This window comes from Tyto alba, unplaced genomic scaffold, assembly GCF_018691265.1.
Source record: "Tyto alba isolate M040663 unplaced genomic scaffold, T.alba_DEE_v4.0 Super-Scaffold_9, whole genome shotgun sequence".
NCBI lineage: Eukaryota > Metazoa > Chordata > Aves > Strigiformes > Tytonidae > Tyto > Tyto alba.
Window position 1 is genome coordinate 3,498,329 of NW_024881330.1, and position 21,146 is coordinate 3,519,474.

Consider the following 21,146-nt stretch of genomic DNA (forward strand, 5'->3'; position numbering starts at 1 on the left):
GCATAGCAGTGGCTCCTGCTGACTTTACAAGTGGTGAATGGAAGAAACGTTCAGTAAGAGGCTGAGGGAGTGAAGGAAAGGAGGAGGAGGCAAAAGGAGGTGAAAGGAAGGGACCAATCGGTCCTCATCAAGTGGCCACTTGTCATGTCCTGCTCGGATGAGGGAGACAAGTGACTTATATTCATAAATCCCCAATGGAGCAGACAATGGTGAGACAAGTCTCAAAGTCCATGCACAGACATTTATTAATTTCTTACAATGTACTAATTGTACATGATAATTGGCTAAGTATATAACAAATTATGGCAAGCGACACAATATGCCTTGCATTATTTAAGAGTAATAAGTTAAAAGGGGAAAAGAAAAGAAGAGAGATGGAGAGAATAGAAAAATAGAGATCACTGGTCCAGTGTCCTGCATTAGTTCTGTCCAAGTTGGTCAGGGATGCATCCATCTTGCTTGGTTGCTTCTTTCTATCTATTGTTTGTTCACTTTCTTGCCTGTGCACTTGTTCGCTTCACTCCTCACCCCCCCTCAATTTATACATGCTCTCCTTGGCTCCGTCCCCTAGGTCAGCCCACATACCTATGTATTACATGTATGTGGAGGGGTAAGATGCTCATTCAGGGCTGTCAACTTTAATATGCATTTGGTGGATAACGAAGCAAAGGTCATTCACTGGATACGTGGCCCTTGAAACTTTACAAGATGCACCAGAGCAGAGCCGTCCTGCGTTCACAAGACTCCCTCTTCCAGCTGCACCCTGTGCTAATCAGGCTGCCTTATCAGCTCCAGGCTCCACATTATTCACCCCAGAACTAGTTCCGTTACTTGTGAATGTTTGAGACATTTCTTGGCTCAGAGGGCCTCCACTCCCAACCATCCCTTATCTCTTTCTCAGGCTGTTTTTCTCAGCCCTTGTTTTGGGGAGTTAGAAGTTGGCTCTCACACCGCTGGGCTCGTGGATGGATAAACCCTCTGCCCCAGCCAGGCTAGGCCCAGTCCCAACTGCTTGTGCCCAACCATTTAATGCTGATTGATGCAACAGCAGCATGAAGGAACATGGGGGAGCAGGGATTTGTCAGCAATCTTGTTTCTTCTGCAAGAACACTGTATTTTATTATTGTAGTCCTGACGTCAATGAAAATCCAGAAAGCCGTTGGTGGCAACATGCTGCTAACGTGTACAGATTTTCCATAAATAACAGTAATGGTTGTATGTATGCAGGAAATCAGGGTATTAACCCTTTTATAGCATTTGATAGGGAGTCTGCATGGGGATGGGTTTGTTTGACCTCATCTGCAGCAACAGGTCATGGAAAAAGTCTCAGAAAATGATTGCAGCACTTTGCAGGGATGTTTGAAGAGAGGTTACAAGAGGAAGAGGGAGATGGAAGAGTTCAAAATGGTATTTCTTGGCTTTAATAACATGATGACTGCTACAGTCCTAAAATGAATGTCCGCTTTGGGCTTCTTTGAGATTTCCAAAGGGGCTAAAGGATCAGCTCCTCTGGAGGTTGTGCATTTCCAGTAATTTTGCCCTTGGAACCAAAACATCTAAGATGCATTTTGTTTTTCACTATGTCTTGTATGTGCATTTCTCTCTGTATGAGCAGTGGGACTGGCACTCAGTGGGATGATGTAAATAATTGATTTGTAATTACTTTTTAAGTTTTTCCTCCCTATGGGTGATAAATATGTTTAGAATTTATCTGAAAATAGAAAAAATAAAGAAGACTTGCACAGACTGACATATTTGGGGATTTATTTTTTTTTTTCTAGTTTTCTTGTTCTTGTTTAAATGTGGGCAAATTTTGAGAATACATAGTATTTTGGTTCAAAATGTCAAAACATTTCCCTCTGAAAGCTTGCAATGGCCTGCTTCAACTACAGTAAAGTGAGGAAATAAAAAAAACTTTCAGCTGAAAGCAGCTTACTGAGTTTGGCATTTGTATCTGTTGACCTAAACCAGAATGTTTTAGCTAATAAACCTGTTGTCTAAAAAATATAATGCAGCCCCTTCTTCATCAGTTTCCTGTCACTTCCACTTTCTCATACTCATCAGTATCACAGTGACATGGATTATTTTTTTGAGACAAGTACTTTAACCCATGTCTTAGCTTTATTTTGGAAGAAAGGGAGAAAGTCTGTGTTCAAGTACATAATAGAGTCTTTTTGATTAAGATGAAGAGCAAAATCTGGTCTGCAGATATTTAATGAGTCATGCTGAAAATGAGAAAGAGAGCAAAGTTCTGCTGAATTAAATAGCAAAAGGCCAGTTTTTGTCTCACAACCAAATGCACAGATGGGCCCAAAGGTGGATCAGTCCTCCTGCATGTTAGGGCTGCTCCCCACTGCATTACACTTGCCTCAGTTTTACCCATAGGGAAGAAATATTCTTGCTTTTGTGAAGGTGCAGAGGGTGGTATAATAATTTCTAATAGATGTTAACACCAATACTTTTTTTTTTTTTTTTTCTGGTGTAAGCATGGATATAAAATTCATTTTCCAAATCACATTACATGTGGAGTACCTATATTTCTTCTGTACTTTTACATAAACTTCTAATGTACTTCTATTTATATTTTATTTTTTTATCACTGTCATGGGCTGTGTTGTTCTGCATGGGTTAGAGGTTGCCTTGTACTTTAACAGGTCCATGAGATTATGCCCCAAATGAAAAGAAAGTATTTTTTTATAATCACAAATAGCAATAAGATGTTGTTCCCCTCTACTTCTGTCTCAGTAGATGTGGAAGGACTGTAGCTGAGTGTGTGCGTGCCTCTGTATATGGAAAATAAAAGACTAATTCTGTAATGTTTGTCCACATTGACCATTTCACTAGTGATGAACAACATGAGGGCTTGCCAGTAACTACTAGTCTTTCCTTTGTAGTGAATAACGACAGCAGTAGCTGTGTAACAAGAAGCTGGATGTTTTATGGCCGTTACTACAACCTCTGCTGACCACTTGCAGATCCCATAAGCTGTGGAGGACCAGGTCTGCATACAGTGTCCCACAGAAACAAACCCAGGAGACTTCCAGAAATTATGGCAGATAGAATTTCATCTTCCTCCCTGAATGTTGCATGGTGTTTTGTATGGATGGATTATAAAACCCTGTATGGGTTTTATGATTTCTTCCAAAAGAGCTGGGTCCTTGGGCCAGGCGGTTTCTTTTATGGTTAGTCTCAAGCAAACAAAAAAAAAAATTCTTCTTTCTCCATTCAGTAAATATTGGGAAAGTGCATAAATTATCGCACAGAAATTATCCTGCATAAATTACCAATATAGTTTTCTTATTTAAATTTATAAATAAAGACTACCAATAAATGGTGAAGGGTGTATTGCACTTTCTAATTTCTCTTTAAGATGTCTAATAAGTTACCTTGCTCCTTTTTTGCTGGAGAATTGAAGCTCTCCAGAAGAAGAGGGTGCATTGGTTTGTACTTTTGTTCTGAACTTGGAAATCTGCTCCAGTGCTTTCAATACTATCCATCTGCAAAACACGCTTTTTTTTTTTTTTTTTTTTTTCCCCATAGATAGATGCCAGCTGTTGCACTGCTCAGTCACTGTTTCCCGTTGCATTGCTCAGTCAGTTTCCCATTGCATCCACTTTGTCTCAGTTTCAGTAATTTCTGCTATCTTGTCATCCCAGATCTCGCATCTCAGTGGGGCTTCTGGTTTGTAAAAACTCTTCATGCAGATCTCAATGACGCTGTAAGGGCTCTCCGAGAATGTTGCGTTTACTTACTGCATGTTCAATTTATTTGTCTCCAATATCTTTGAGGTGGTCTGAAATTTTAGTCCTGACCAACGACGGAAGTGATGAAGAGAAAGGAGATGGGGAAAAAAAGGCGTTCTCTACAGTGGATCTTCTTCAACCTTGTGCTGGGACAAGCGTGGTTGACCCTGAAGCAAGCTTGCATCTCTGCTGGGGTCCAGCATTGCATCTTGCACCACCACCTTTTCCTGCAGAGCTCTCATGCACACGCTCTCCTGTCCTCCTCCAGCTCCTCTCTATTGATTCACACATGCCAAGGGGCTGGGGAGAGACCAGTTGACTCCCTTGGGTGCCAGTGGTCAGAGCAGTGAGGAGAGCACTCCCTTCTCCCATCCCACTGTTCATCTCCATTCTGAGTGTCATCACTGTCGATGCACCGAGTCCCATCTTTGTCATTGTTCTTGTTAGATTAGTGATTCATCCCAACCCTGGAACATCTCTGGTACAGTGGTACGAATAATATAATGAATTATGCATATTATCTGCAGGGATCACACATTCTTACTCATTTTTATTACTAACCTTTTATCCAATATGCTTTGGAGGTCCTTTTGGTAATCGAGTTTACATTTCAGGATTTTGTTTATAGAATCCAAAATTTACAAGGAGTGAAAAAAATACTCATTCACCTGAATGTTTTCAACTGGAAAGCTGTGGTAAGGTAATATTTCTAAAGGCTTCTGTCTTTCATTCATATGGCTGATTTTTCTGATACCACTTCCTTGTATCCCATGGACTTAATAAAAAAAAAAAAAAATCATCTCCATTTTGTCATTAATAGCCTGGATCTTTTAAAAGATATTTTCTAAGGCAATTAGTGCTGAGTGCATTAATAAGACCAGAATAGAGACTGATTAAGAGCTAGTTTAAAAATAAGAACAGTATTTTGTAATTTATATCACCAATAAATCTTTAAATAACAATGTTTCAAAAATATTTGGACTCTTCATCTTTTTTTGTTGGCTGTTTCCATGTTACACTTAAAACAGCTCAGGCAGTGAGTGTAAGATTAATCCTTTCCACTTTGTTTTTCAGTAAATTCCTTTGCATTTTCACATACTCTTGGTGCTGGTGTCTGTACTTGCATTAGCACAGGACTGCAGACTATCCTCAGAATATATCAGTGCAAACAAAACCCTGCTTTCACTCAGGTATTATTTATATACTCATACCACATCATCATTAAAAAAAATAAAACCAAACACACAAAAAACAAACAAAACTGTGAAACATCTTAAATTTCCTTGTTTTGTTTTGTTTTGTTTTGTTTTTTTTAATGACTTGGGTATCCTTTTAAAAATACAAGCAGGCACCGCCTTAACACTTGCTTCTGGTTTTGCTTTGGGGCATGAAGAAAGGAACATGATTAGACTTGCCATCTTAGAAAGCAGGAATCAATGGGATTTGATGGGAAATTTTGTAAAAGAATTGGTATTTTACAGTACAGTGATTTATTTCAATCAAAAATTAATTGCCTTTTTAACTCTCTCCTAATCCACTACCAGCAAAAAAAAAAAAAAAAAAAAAAAAAAAAAAAAAATGAATCAAAGAAGAACTGTGTTTTATTTAGAAGCTACTTAACTGCATCTTGGTAATATGTCAGATTTATGCAAAACCTTTTAAAGTTTGCCTCCCTTTGCTTAAAAATGGAGAAAAACTCTTAATTGTAAAACTGTCCAACCAAAGCCAAAATTCCACACTCTGCCAGAATTATCAGCCTCTTAATCCATTGCACATTTCCACTCTGCACTTATTCTTCATAAAATTTTGCTTAAAAAATTAGGTCTCTTTTGAAGTTAACCATCATGGAAAATCAATGTTCTCCCTAATTCTCCTGTCTGGACAAGAGCACCTCAGCCAGTGTGGATGTCTATGGTGAAAGTAATTATCTGAATTACTTTATTAATTCTGTAGAGATTTTAGCAGATGAAACAGGACTAAGAATCCCACCAACTCATTTCCCGTGGGCTGCCAAGATCGCCTGACCTTCACATCGCTCTTAGCCATTGTGTCTCCATGATGAAGGGATGGACTTTTTATGCTAGTAAGAGTCTTGTGAGTCTTCGACACTTCCTTCTACTAAATCAACAAAACCTGCCTTTTTTTCTTGCTGTAGAAATTAGAAGGGGTTATTTTTTGCTTAGTTGGTTGGGTTTTATTTTTATTTTTTTTTCACTGATGTCTAAAAAGGAGTATAGGATGAGAACAGATTTTTCTGGCAGCAATATGGTTTAATGCAGATGTAGAGAATATCAGGTTTGATACTGCAAACCACTGTTGGCTTTCTAGCATCTTTAACAAGCTTGAAAAGAAAAGACTGAAAACTACAAACTGTGACATGCTGCTGGAAAAGACCTGATATATTTCTATTGTCCTTGCAAAAGCGGGGAACCTGTTAATAATAAATTAAAATAAAATGATCGGGTAGTAGTGCAATAAAGTTGGTTGGTTGGTTGGGACTATTTTGTTGAGTTTTGTTGGATATTTCCCCTCCCACCATGAGCTGGAAGCAGCCTCTATCCAGCATCACTGCTTCATCTCACTCCTTTTGTTTTAGTGTGTGGTGCATCCCATTTTATGGATGACGCTTCATGCTGGCAGCTTTCTCTCGCGCTGTTTCTGATGCTGTCTGAGACGTCTCTGATCCTTGTCAATATTGTGCGTGCAATAACTCCAGGTTTTTGGTCGTAGCTTTGTTGTTCAGTTGCGAAGGGGATCATCAGAGCTGGAGCAAATTTGGGCAGGGCTGCTATTGCTCACATCTGGCTGCACGGAATGATGTGGTGCTCACCAAGGAGCTCACCTCTGCACCGGGCCAAGAGTCAGTGCCCAGCAGGGACAGGATTAATGTGTGTGTCTCAGGGTTGGCTCTAGAGACAATATCTTCTCTTGGTGAACTGCTTGGATATCTCTCTTGCTTGCCGTAACATTGTGTGGGTGGATCTGGGGGGGGCTGTTTTTGTAGACTACTGTTAGGAGATTGGTGGAGATGTAACTTCTGGGAGATGCATGGTTCAGCAAAGCTGAATGAGGCGTTGTTGGCACAACTGCAAATCTCCTTGGCCAGGCTCCCTGTACGTGAGCTGATATTGTTGGCACTGTCTGCTCTCCTGGACACACAGGGCGAGGTGCAGGGCTGAGAACCTCCTGTGCACCCTGGAATGTCTCACTGCTTTCTTCTTCAGCAGTTGCTTATTATCATATATGCTAAAGAATGAAACAAAAGAGAATAAAAACATCTTAACTAGAAATAATGCAAAGCAAATCTGATTGAATCTTGATTACACTGTAAAAAAGATAACTAATGTTTAATTTTCTCTGTGAACTGCTTCTTGAGGGTACGCAGATTTGCAGTTTGCTGACTGAGGACTTGGTGTTTTGCTTGGAGTTGCAGGGAATGGTTTCCTTCGTGGCAGGGGCAAGGAGGATGGGAATATGGCAAAGCACCCCAGAGTGTCATGCTTCATCCAAGTGCCTTAGGAAAAAAACTTCTCTCTTGGCTGATTTAAAATAGGAGCACACAGATTGCATGCAGCCCCTTTCCTCGTCTAGGTAGTGGGGAGATAGTGTCTTAATTCTGTATCTTCTTTAATTCCTGAGTTGACTTTCACTGCAAGTTAATGCTCACCCTTTAACTTCTCTTGATTTCTGTAAGGGATACTTCTCTGTGCCTGGGATGTCCCTTGCAATGTCTCCTGTGCCACCGGAGCATAGACACTTGCCAAGTTGCAGAGTTTTGGTCCTGCTGCCCTAGACCTCACCTACATGGGAGCCATTTGAATAGCCTCTGCCCTTGGTTTCTTAGGCTTTCCTTGGTGTAGGCTCTGCATTTATTCCTTTCAGAGATATGCATTGTATATATATTTATAGCTTTTAATTTTTTTTTCCTAGAATCTTCCAAGAAAGAGACATGCTGAGTTCCAGTTACAGGTTACTAGCACTCTCAACCAGGAACACTTTTCCTGGGGATACCATGCATTGCAGTTATTTTTCTGGGGACATGTGAACTAAAGCACAAATCTCAGAGGCTTTACAGAGGTTAATGTATTCAAACTCTGCTTCAGAGAACACAAGAAAAAAATGCATGCCTAGGTGGGATCCTTACCAACCTAAATTCTTCTCCCTTGACTGCTTTACCTCCTTGGGCTTCTACACTCACTGAATTTGGGCCCTGCACTCAATTTGGTTTAGAAATTATAAAATCTCTGTCTCCTCTGGTCAACTCACTATATCTGCAGTAGGTTTTTCAAAGAAAAAATTATGTTCTGTTAAAGGACATGTGTTTTTTTTTCTCTGATTTTCTCTATATTTTTTTCTTCTGGTGTATCTGGTGGGGAAGTGAGATGGGAGTAAGGTACTTCTTCAGGGCAAGGCTATGTGGTGAGAGACCTCCCGGCTTTTCAGTTTTCCCTTGGGGAGAGGAGGAGGAGGAGGCGGGTGCTTCACTACCTAAATACATTTCCCTTACAGATGGGTTGGATGAAACGAGTTCTTCCAGCTGAGATGCCTTTGGGTAAAGCTTCATTTCTAAAACTAAGAAAATTTTAATTTGTAAATTCAGGACAACTTGGCCAACCCAGGAGGGCAATTTCAAAATAATGAACAGGAATTTATGAGACTCAGTGCAAACAGAGACCCAAAGTTAACCCATAGGTAATTGAGTTGTTGAACACACTGATCCACTATGTGAGAATGGGGTTTGGAAGAGGTTTGGTGCCAACACCAGCTTCCTCATACTACTTAAATGTGTAATCCCCTCTGTGCCCCCTCTTTGTGCTGTGGCCCTGCTGAAGAGACCCAGGTCTTTTGTAAGTCACTGCACAAATCTGTAGCAAAGAGCTTCAGAGCATTGCCACGTGAAACAGCATCCTGTTTACCAATGGTGATAAAAAGCACGTTGCACGATGAGTATGATTTTTGCTTACATTTCCCTTTATCACTTATTTCAGTCAAACTTCAACAGGAGGAAATAAAAACCTCCTAAGCTTGCATGCCAGGAGCAACTTTGCAACATTAAACACGATGCTGCTTCTTTCATTCCCTTCCATTTCCCTTTCTTTTTTAAGATCTTTTCCTTGAGGAAAAGAGATTTGTCCAAACACACACTTGGCCAATCTGTTCTATGTTGGTATTTGTTGAAGATTTTTGACCAGTTTTAACTGAAGAGCAGAGGTCATGAGAATAAATGAGGTTCCTGTGGTTTATGTGAAATGGAAAAGTAGCTGAAGACCAAAACACTGTTCTCACTGTGGAAGAGACTGAGAGCTGGTATAAAGCATGGGATCATGGACCTGCTCTAGTGGGTCCAGAAGAGGCCCCGAAGATGATCGGGGCACTGGAGCACCTTCCTTATGAGAACAGACTGAGAGAGTTGGGGGGGGTTCAGCCTGGAGAAGAGAAGGATCCGGGGAGCCCTTCGAGCGGCCTCCCAGGGCTTAAAGGGGGGACAGGAAAGGTGGGGGGGGACCCTGGATCAGGGGTTGTAGGGATAGGATGAGGGTTAATGGTTTTAAACTGAAAGAGGGAGATTTAGATTAGATACTAGAAGGAAATTCTTCCCTGTTTGGGGGGGGAGGCGCTGCCCCGGGTGCCCAAAGCAGCTGTGGCTGCCCCCTCCCTGGAAGGGTTCAAGGCCAGGTTGGACGGGGCTGGGAGCCCCCTGGGCTGGGGGAAGGGGGCCCTGCCCGGGGCAGGGGGGTTGGAACTAGATGGTCTTTAAGGTCCCTTCCAACCCAAACCGTTCCGTGATTCTAAACTATGATTCTGTGATCAGGCACCAGAGAGTCCACAGGAGGAGCAACCTGGGAAGCTGGCGGCTGAAAGTCTTGTCTGGGGTGGGTGGAGCTGGCTGTGTATGCACCAGTTCATGCTTGTCTGTTTTCTGTAGCATTTTTTTTTTCCCATGACAAGCTGCTGCTTTGTCTTTTTCCTTTTCCCCCCTTTTCCTCCTTCATATTCTTCCACCTCTTTGTTTTTACATCAGTTGTTGTGAAAAACCTAAATTAAAGACATTAATTTAGCATTTTACTCCAGAGCAAATCTCTTACTCTTGGGCCAGCATCCAGAGATCAATCTTTTTCTCTCCCCTGAGTTTGATTTCCCAGTGCCAGAGGCACATGGCTCTCGTGGATCATACTCTTCAATAAAGAGTTACTCTCTTAGATAGATCAATGCTGTGGAAAGTCTAAAAGGGGGGAAATGAAGCCTTGCAATGGGACCCCTGGTCCTTGGAAAGGAACAAGCTTCTTGATGGGTGAGAGTTATATGTTAAGCTGGGTTGTGAAGGGGTTAAGGCACATGACTGAATGCACTTGTGCTTAATCTTTGTTGGTAGAAGTAAACTGAGGATTTAAAGTGGATGGTTTGAAATCATAGTGAGCAGGTTGCTCCCTACCTGCACTTCACTCCTTGCAGGAATTTCAGGGTACAATAGGGGAGTTTGCATGCCAGGTAATTTTCTGCTGGAAGTTTTATTTTCAGCAAAGGATGATGTTTTAACTTCAGTGAAAACTTTCAAATGAGCGAAGTTGCAGAGGCAGGAAATCTGTGACTGTTTTTTACAGAGCACAAACCTAGCTCTTGGTCATGTAGTGCGGATAAATGCATTACAATTCTGAGGTGTTGAGCTGCTTTAACTACAACCATGTTAAGTATTGTAAGTAGAAAGATCAAATGTTTGTCCTGTTTTTCCTCTTTTCCCTTTTTATTAGAGTTACTGTAATTATTGCCTCTTCTTTTCTGCAATTTTTGAGTTATTTTGGGTTTGCTACAAAATTGAGTTCAGGGATGCAGTTGACTTCACCTGGCTGCAGGAAAGCCATTAGGAGCTTCAAATTAGTGTGAAATAACTAATAGGCAAGGAAGATTAACATGGGGAACACAGGCAGTTTTCATTAACATTAAGCAAAAGGATATTCCTGTAGATACCTTTGCCATGCATGTTGTCCTGGACCTCTAGATATTCCCTTTGGACATTAATTATATCCAGATCCCTGGAGACTAGACCTTATAAATCTGTTCAGGCTTTTCATTTGGTTTGTCTTGAAGAGGAACCGAAAGACATTTCCACTCACCAGCTCTCTCGGATTTCTGCTTCCCCTGCCACAGCTGCTGTCAGTGGTGGTTTGAGCTGATGACAGTCACAGTGCCCGAGAGCCCCAGGGATGCCCCCCCGTTCATCAGCAGCATTTTCTCCCTCCTGAGCAGGATGGGGGGAAGCAGACCACAAGCTCCTAGGTTATATTTTGCTTCAAGCACTTGACACTGCATCCCTCCGCTGGCCAGTCCTCATCCCGACTGTGTCCTGTAGACAAAGGTATGATGAATTAGATTGTAATTGCACTGAAATGTGGAAAGCAATGCAGTCTGAGTCTCCACTGGAATAATGGTTACAAAAATCATGTGTAAGGCTAGTGTGGTTTTTTAAGGTTCTCAACCACTTTCTGCAACTACCTGAAAGGAAGCTGTAGTGAGGTGGGTGATGGTCTCTTTTTGCCAAGTAACGAGTGATAGGACAAGAGGAAATGGCCTCAAGTCGCACCTGAGCAGGTTTAGATTGGATATTAGGAAAAGTTTTATCACTGGAAGGGTTGTCAAGCACTAGAACAAGCTGCCCAGGAAAGTGGTAGAGTCTCCATCCCTGGAGGTATTTAAAAGACATGTAGATGTGGTGCTTAGGGATGTGGGTTAGTGGTGGACCGACAATCTTAAAGGTCTTTTACAATCCAAATGGTTCTATGATTCAGTTTCCTCTTTTTTGTCACTGGGCCAAAGTCCTAGGGCTACCACAGAGGTCAAGATACCACCTTCGCATAGATGGTAGGTGTGTGATGGTGTTGCATCTCTGGATTTAAACTTGGTGTGATATTACTGATTTTTGTACAGAGAAAGTGATTTCAGGGATAAACTATCCTCGGAACATCTCCTGAGTTTATCTTGGCAATACAGAGCTGAGCAGCCAGCTAACAATAAAACATGGTTTGTTCCCTCACTCTATTTTATTTACTAGTGGACATATTCCCTTCAAGTTTTATTTTGAGGAAATCTGATGGGATGACAAGATGGGAAGGGTTAAGAGCAGGGAGAAGGCAGCAAAGCCTGGCTGTGATGATGTGCCCTCCTCCTCCCTCTCTGTCCCTTCTCCGTGCACTGTCAGCATCATTGGGCAAGGAATATCTCATACTGCACACATGCAGTTATATCATGATGGGAAACCATTTTCAGTGTTGATGGTTGCCACTATTTTTCTTGTGAAGGAGAGGGATTTTTGGTGCAATAAATAAAAAAAAGAACATCAACAACAACAAAACAAAACCAGAAACAACAAAACCCCCCAAAACCCCAATACATGCATTTCCGGGACTGCAACAAGGTGGATTACAAGGCAGTAGCTCTATCTTTTTATATGTGGTTTATGCAGCAAGATTTTGGTAGCAGGGGGCTCTGCAGGAGTAGTCTCTGTGAGAAGATGCCAGAAGCTGCCTTCATGCAACCAAGGGAGAGAAGTGAGGATATGAGACAGCAACAACTCTGCAGACACGAAGGTGAGTGAAGGAGGAGGGGGAAAAGGTGCTCCAGGAACAAGAGCAGAGATTCCCCTGCAGCTCATGCTGAAGCCCATGGTGAGGCAGGCTGTGCCCTGCAGCCCATGGAGGACCATGGTGGAGGAGATGTCCACCTGCAGCCCGGGGAGGACCGCACACCAGAGCAGGTGGATGCCTGATGGAGGCTGTGATCCTGTGGGAAGCTGATGCTGGAACAGGCTCCTGGCAGGACCTGTGGAGAGAGGAGCCCACGCTGGAGCAGGTTTGCTGGCAGGACTTGTGACCCCCCACGGGGGGGGTCACCCACGCTGGAGCAGTTTGTGAAGAGCTGTGGTCCATAGGAAGGACTCACGTTGGAGAAGCTCATGGAGGACTATCTCCCGTGGGAGGGACCCCCACGCTGGAACAAGGGAAGAGTCTGAAGAGGAAGAAGCAGCAGAGACAACATGTGATGAGCTGACCGCAACCCCAGTTCCCTGTTCCCCTTGTGCCACTCACAGAGAGGAGGTAGAGAAGTTGAGCCCAGGAAGAAGGAAGGGGTAGGGGGTAGGTGGTTTAGGATTTGCTTTTATTTCTCGTTACCCTACTCTAACTTTTGATTGTCATAAATTAAATTAATTTCCCCAAGTTGAGTCTGTTTTGCCCGTGATGGTAATAGGTGAGTGATCTCCCTGTCCTTCTCTTGACCCACGAGCCTTTTTGTTGTATTTTCTCCTCCTGTCCAGCTGAGGAGGGGAGTGATAGAGTGTCTCGGTGGGCACCTGGCATCCAGCCATGGTTAACCCACCACACTCAAGCTGCACAGTTCCTTATGATCACATTTGCAGCTGAGGTCTCCCACTGCAGTTGGCCAGAGCATGTGTGAACACACTTTGCTTTGGTAGAGCATGTACTTAAAAGCTTGTCCTGTCCATTTGTTGCACGTACTTGAATATCTGTGTAGCTTTCCAGGCAAAAGAACAAAGAATTAAGTAGGAAAATATCAGAAATGCCATGTTACCTGCTGCTGTTTTAGCAATTACAATGAATACAACAGGTCATCACTATTTGCTAGGTGGGGAGAAGGTTCAGGTGATAGCAGAGGAAGTTGGGTTGTCCTGTCTCTTGCCAAGGGGATTCTGCTGGAAATCTAATGGGGAAAAGAAATGGAAACTGTAAAAATGTTTTTGGAAATGTCCAGTTAAGGAAGCAGAGGAGAAATAATTTGCACATAGTATTCTGTAACATATTCACTGCAAACCCTTCAAAGCTTTCAGGACACACAGTGTAAGTAAAAGTCATCTTTTCCCAGTTGTGGCCCTGAATTCTATTAGTGTTGGGACATGCAAAACGTTTACTGGATATCAGCAACCTCGTATTACTTCTTGGGGAACCATAATATTTTAGCACTCACTTTATGTAGTTGAAGACATTTAATTTTTTATTAGACACAAATGTACTTTGCATTCACTTTCTTTCGCAGTTTTGGTATGTCTTCACTTAGTTTAGCGGTACAGATATATTTTTGCTTTGCTTTCTGCTGCTGTTTTTTAAATTGCTCTGCTATCTGCTTGAACTGCTGAATCTTCCATGAATAGTTACAACATCTCTACTTGATGTGTGGAAGCTTGAAATTGGAGCAGTTAAAAAAACCTCCTTGTTACTATTTTCTTTTTTTTTTTTTTTTCTAAAACAAAAACAAAGTAAACCCAGAACTGGCAGCATGCTGTAAGATGAAGTAAAAGTCCAGGGGCAGGAAATTGCAAGCCAGATTCAGTGCAGTTTTCTCAGATAAACTGTTTTCCAAATATTGCATATTCAAAGTATTTGTTTCAAAATTCTAGCCAAAGGTTGCATCTGCCTTTGTTTTTTCATTTAATTTGCACTTGTTTGAGGTGTAGGGTTGTCGTGGTGCTCTCTGTTTGATATTTATGGATTAAAATTTCAAGCCTTCAGGGGGCTTCAGGGGGGAGTTCATCATCTCACAGTCCTCTTGCATTTGGCTAAAATAAAAATGCTTAGGCTTAAAAAGTTAAGTATTTCCATGTCTTCAGAATATGATCCTCACACATTGGTCTGTTGTGTTTTGGCTCTTCCAGTTGGGAAATGCAGTACAGGATGAGATAATTGGTCTTCCCATGGACACCCAGGGTAGGCTGGATAAATCCCACTCTCCCAAATTAATACCTGAATTTGTGGGTAGTTTTTAACTTTATGGTCCAACTGTGGACACGCAGTGTTGCTTGGTGTTTCTTTCCCATGGTGTAGTGGGGACGCCAAAAAGTAGATGTGCACAGCCCATGCAATGAAATCAGTGCTTCTCCTACCTTTTGCAACATTTGGTGGATTTCATCTTTGCTTTTGGGGTGGTTTTGGCATTTTAAATGACTCCCCTGAGGTACCTGCTGGATGCTATGAATCTGTAGGAGTGCCCCCATGTGGGAACACATTGAAGTCTGCAGTCTATATTATTTTGGGGGTTAATGCAATACAGTTCCTAGCTGGGTGCTTATAATTGAGGACTCGAAGGAATTTCCAACCGTGGTTTGATTGCGTCATGGTTCATCTGAGGCTTGATTCACTGAAGTATGTAAGTGCATATGGACTCAGGATTACTGGACTAGGCTAAAAATCTGTTGAGGCAAGTTCAGTTTCTCACAAAAAGTGTGGACTAGTCCTCTCAGCACATGCAATTAGAAGTTCAGCTAAGCTGAAGTCATGTCCTGGCCACCCACCCTTCCATATTGCTAACCTGGAGTGTGTCAGCATGCTGAAAATCCAAGAAAAACCTCTGGGTCAGCGCAGTCTGTAAAGGTCTAAAAATCTTATCCCATGCTGCTCTTTTGTCAGTGATTTAATGAAAGTTGGATCTTGTTAGTAACAAGTGAAATTCCTTGGGGATGGGTAAGCCCAAGATAATTTCTTATGTTATATAGCCTCATATATAAAGCAAAGGAAAGAAGTGTCTGGGACAACTGATTTAGGAGGAACCGCAGGAGGAGAGGAGTGGGAAAATCTCTAGCAATGAGCCCCTGTGCATTTGGATTAAACACCATTTAATGACCCGGATTTGTGTCAACTTGACAGACTGATCCAGGACTTTATTTACGGCTGGTACAGGGCTGAGTCCTCTCATGCAAGTGCTGCTGCGGGTGAGATGTGTGAGAAGCAGCAGAAGATCCCCTGATTGTGCTGTTTGGATGTGGAGCTTGTCCTCAAGCACTGGCCAATGCAGCTTCAGGGCTAACCTGATCAGTATATCAAGCGGGCTTCTGGTTTTGTTCCATATTCATGATTTTCACCTCGCTCCATTGCTGACTTTCTGCTCTTTCAAATGTGGGTTGGGTGCATGGTGTTTTAACAGCTTAGGGAAATCTGCTTAAGGGATGCAGAATATGTCTTAGTTATAGTCTGGTGACTTGAAAATAAGAATCGTAGCTCCTGTTCGAGTTTCCGTAATGCTTTGGCTCAGGGGAGCGGCTTGGTAATAGCAGTGGCTGCTTGAATATGCTGTAGTGTGTGAATCCCTGCAGTGCTTTTGAACTTGACCAAAGTTTTAGGTAGAGCAACTTCTGGGAAACCTGCAAAAGCCGATCCAAGTGGGAGGCAGAATAGGGCTAAACCATGAGAAAATCTGCTGTAAAGCTTCTACCATAAAGCTTGTGCCAAAGACATGGGTATAAATGAGTGTTTCGCTGGTGAATATTACTAGTTGAAAACCAAATGCCTGTTTAAAGATTATTTAAGTGATGTATCCTTTCTCTGTAATGTAGCCCAGTCAAACCTCACATCGCTTCTTTTCTGGGGGTGATGAAGCTGTGGAGGAGCTCAGGATGGTTTCAGGGGGTTTAAAGTTGGGAAATGAAGCTAACAAAAAAATCCCCAAATGCACCAAAGTTCAAACCCCTAAACATTTAAACCCTCTACAAGTGTTCTCCTTGTAGAGCAGATTTAGGTATCTTGGTCAAAGTTGGACCTTGGGAATGAAGCTGAGAGAAGTCGTCTGGGCAGCAGCAATAGCAATTCCTGCCACTGACTCATTGACCCTTCCAGTTGGGCTCTCAGAAGAAATAGGAAGAAGGGGAGCCTCTCTTGGGGCTGGAAGATGAAAGTGCAGAGGACCCATCTGGGCTCCCATCTCCCTCCTGCCCCGAAAGCTTTGAGCCCACAGAGCAGTTGCACTCTGCTCCCTGCTTCCTCCCCTTTTCTGAAGGCAGGACCTGTTCACATGCCCTCCGGCTCTGGAAAGTGATGGTTAACCATGCTGTTGTGCTTGCAGTTTCATGTTCCTCCATGGATCTGATACTCTCACTTGATAAATGAGCAGAAATCACTTATATCTTAATTGCTAGTAATTCCTACAAATGCTATCTCAATTTATGTGGACGATATCCACTGGGTTACAGCATCTTTACTGTCCTGAAGGTGCTGGTGGAGTTATTTGTCCAGTGCAAGTTGCATGATCAGACACTGTGTAAGGCTACATCCAACCATGTACTTGGGCTAAATTTCTGCAGCAAGGGGGAATCTGCATCCCCCTTCAGAGGATCAGCTGGGAGGTGAGCCCCTTTCAAAGTGATCAGTGGTCTCCAGTATTAATATATCTTCTCCCTTTTTGTCTTCACAGCCACCCAGATTGATCCCAGTGAACTACAGGAACTTTTTCAGGAGACTTCAGCCAATGTCTTCCGAATTAACTCCAATGGTGCGTATAATGAAAGGTTTCCTAGTCAATTGGGTGCTGTCCTGCTGATGACTCGTGTGCGTGTACACCGTGCATGACAGTTCCTGTTAGGGAGCAAATATTAATGCCATTTTCCTGCTGCTGCATCTCACAAGTGCCAGCACATGTCCAATACACAGTTCTTTATAAGATGTAAAAATATTCCACCATATGTTCCATTAAACAGGCACAAATATATTCCAATCCTTGCTGAGACCACATCCTTTTCTATTTTTAATTGTGTCATCTGTTACAATAGGGAGTTAGAGCGCAGAAAGGTGGAACAAGCCAGACTCTTTCTAATGTGTTGCAGCACTACTGCGTTCAGAGCCTGTCATATGAGATTGCAAAACATCTATCTTCATTATAAAAACACCAACACCAAAACTCTTCTGTTATTCTTCCCTCTGTAGATGGAGTGGGGATGCTATTCCTGCTCATGTCTCCTTGGACCCTAGAGATGCAGAGTGCTTCCCTCCTTTGGAGTCATGCTCTGGCTCATCAGTTTTGTTGTATTGGGCTGGAGGGATGTATATTGCAGATAGATATAAATTAACACTGCTGAATGGTAGTTAATGTCATGGTATCCCACTTCTAAAATACACCAGTGTCAGGCAGGGATCTAAAATTGTCAGGTGCTGATTTTATGGTGGACCTTGAAATTGCTTCTGAATCACCTGGACAGCTTATCTGTCTGGTCTGTTCTCTGTCTGTGGGGATTGGGTGACAGAGAGGACTGACCTAGGTGTTTGTGCCTATTGCCTCTGGTCCTGGCACTGGGCACCACTGAAAAGAGCCTGGCTCCATCCTCTTCGCTTACACCCTTCAGATATTTATAGACATTAATAAGATCCCCCCTCAGTCTTCTCTTCTCCAGGCTGAATGGTCCCAGCTCTCTCAGTCTCTCCTCAGAGGAGAGATGCTCCAGACCCTTCATCATCTTTGTGTCCCTTTGCTGGACTCTCTCTTGTACGTCCGTGTCTCTCTTGTACTGAAGACCCCAGAACTGGACACAGCACTCCAGGTTTGGCCTCACTAGTGCTAAGTAGATGGGGAAAATCACCTTCTTCGATCTGCTGGCAGTGCTTTGGCTAATGCAGCCCAGGATACCATTCACCTTCTTTGCAGCAAGGGCACGTTACTGGCTCATGTTCAACTTGGTGTCCACCTCGACCCCTGGGCCCATTTTCCTGATCTTTTCCTTGAGAAAACTCCTACACTGTGACCTGGGCTTGTGGCCCTTGTGACAGGTTGAACCTCCCAGCTGTGATCACTGGTACTTGGCTTACAGATGGGTGTATGACCATATTATAATACAGAGAAATGCCTGTATTTGCATCAATCTTGGTTGCTCCAGCAGTGGCAGCTTTACCTTGACAATGGTAGTGATGAATGATAGTAGCACTTATGCTACCAAACCAAAGGCTCAGTGTGAAGTTTTGCAAACTCCTCGCAAGTCTGTCTGTGCTATTAATACCCAAACTAGCCAGGTTAGGGCTGACTCGGTACATCTTTGTGCGGTAATCACAACTCCTGCTGAAGTGGAGTTTATCCTGAGAAAACCTTAAGATGAGTGGTGCATCTTTTTTGAAATGCCACAATCCAATTTCTATTTGTATTCTTTGTTAGAATTGCATTAATCCATTCAATTAGGTTTTGAGCAATTTCTGGTGGTCTTTGTTTCTCCTCTTGAGATGATATAGAGTGCGTGGGGATGTGCCTTCTGTTGAGTTGCCTGTATTGAGTGCTCTGTGAAGCAGACAATGACAGTGCCTGTACTTAAAACTATTTTCCAAATTTGGACAGGTTATAGAGAAGAGCTATGACAACTGTTTGAAGTCTGCAAATCAGACTTTAAAATTCATGCTATCCAAACTTCTGTTTGAGACATCTAAGAGGACTTGCTCATGGTTTATAAGTACCTCTCTGGGAAGAAAGACATCAAATAGATAGCACAGGGCTCATTAATCTAACATTTTTGCACATAACGAGATCAGGAGATAGGAGTCAAAGCTAGACAAATTCAATCTTTCTGTATGAGGATAACTAGCCATTAGAACTGCTTATTGAGGGGATGTGATGGATTTGGCATTGCTTCGAACCTTTAAATCAAGATTCAAATGTCTTTTTATAAGATATACTTTAGTCCAGCTAGAGTCTACGGTCTTGATGTAGGATGGATGGGACAAATTTTGTCATAGGAAATCAGATTAGATAATCAGAATTGCTCTCTCTGGCCTTTAAAATCTATGAATCTATGAATTTATAATGTTTTTTAAAGTGCTTTTAGGTTGAAGGAATGCCAATAAGTTACTCTACTGTTGTTGCTCTGTTCACCACCCATATTATTTTTTTTTGTCTGCTAAAGTCAGTTTCATTCAGTTTGTGTGTGGCTTCTTCATAGCCTTTTCCCCAGAACTGGGTACAGCTTTTCAGGAGAGGGATGCTGAGTGTACTGCCAATGTTTTGGGGAGCTAATCCACATAAGGTAAAGAACTTCACAGGGTTATAAAGTGGGAAAGGATGCCCATGATCCTTTCTGCCCTGTACAGCTGTACCATATGGTCTCTTCAGGAAACCCAGCAAGCTCCATCTCAGAACATGTAGCAAAAGTCAGTGCTGTTGTTTGTGTACCACCATGCAAGCGGCTGAGCAACAAACAAGCGGCTGCATTGCAGATGCTCATCAGATGATGCTCTGTACTCCCCTTACTCTGGTCGTGGTGTGTTGAACACTCTGTAAGGTTGCATAAATTCAATCACATCTTCTTTTCCTGCCTTACCCTAGACTCTGTGGGGTTTTCCAGGTTCCCTGTTGTGTTTGGAGACCAAACCATGCACCCAAAATGTTCTTCTCCCTTTTGGGATGCTAAAGATGTCATGAGCTCCCCATGCTATACTGGTCTTGTTTAGATTGCCAAAATGCCAGGTTGTGGCTATATTTTCCCCGTCTTTGGGGAGTGACTATTTTTAATGAAACAAGAAGTCAACTTTGTACTGGGATTTTAAAGCACCGTTGGTTTTTATTGAGTTACACTAAAGAAGTAATAAACACTTTGTGCTTCGTCCGTCTTTGCTCTCCTTATACTTTTCACAGAAGTCTGAGCCTTTGGGGTGATTGAAATTTTTCTTGGGTAGTTCAGGACTTGCCTCCTGACCAAGGAGGGGCTTTACAGCTTTTAGCTGGTCTTGGCTGATCTCACGTGTAAATGCCTCCTGCTCCCATTTTCCTCTATGAAAATGGAAATCTTCCTTATGTGTTGGATAAAAATCCTAACCAGGACAGTTGGTTCTATTTATGTGCTACTGGATCACTCTCCTGCCAGGTCATGAGCCTACAATTTTATTTTATCCTGTCTCTTACAGAAGCATCAAGAAGTAGAGGGTGCTTTTTCCTATTCTTTGCATCTGCTTTCTTTCTCTGATTCTTTGGGATCTCTCCCACTTGAGCATAGGGAAGCTTGTTTCAGAGTGCTTTGTTTTATGCAAGTTTTATATGTTGGTTTTTGGTTGTGGTTTTTTTTTTTGGTTTTTTTTTTTTTTTTTTTTTTCCCCAGTTGATTTTTCTTTTCAGGGAATAAATAACACAAAAAGCTCAAATATTGTCTGAATTTGTCTTGCTTATTTTTTTTCCTACTTATTTTTATTAAGATTTTGCATATCTTTCAGAGTACAGCTTTTAGCCGCCTCTCAGCAAATGCCTTATAAATAAGTAAAATAACAGCCATTAAAAGGGGTTGGTTTGGTACATCTTGTTTAGAGGGCTGATCAGTGGAGGATAGACTGGAGGAATCAGTCCTGTTCTGGCCAGATGGAGAACCTGAGTGCCCTAATAGGTCTCTTCCCTCTCTAATTCCTGTTACTTGCTCATTAATGACTCCCCGTGGCAGGTTGGTGCCATGCGCAGTCCCATTACCTTGATCTGAGAGGCTGAGCAAAGGATTTTTCAGCATCCCCCAGGTGTGATAAAGTCTCCATTGCCATCTCAGGATGGTTTCTTATCCCCCATTGATTTTAAGGATTGCAAAGGCATAGACAACTGATGCCAAACTCTCAGTTTATGTAAATTGGTGCAGCTCTAACAGCAGTGATCTCTTCTGAATGTGCCTCATCCTGGAGA

General features: G+C 42.4%; 1 protein-coding gene across 10 annotated transcripts in view; it reads left to right on the forward strand.

Annotated features, from left to right (window-relative positions):
* The window catches only part of TSNARE1 (t-SNARE domain containing 1), a 491,281-nt gene that overhangs the window by 152,448 nt on the left and 317,687 nt on the right, over positions 1–21,146 (forward strand). For all 10 annotated transcript variants that reach the window (XM_042786051.1, XM_042786060.1, XM_042786057.1 and 7 more), the window contains one exon: positions 16,932–17,009. In XM_042786051.1, coding sequence (XP_042641985.1) covers positions 16,932–17,009 — 78 coding nt within the window. The remainder of the gene's footprint in view (positions 1–16,931; positions 17,010–21,146) is intronic.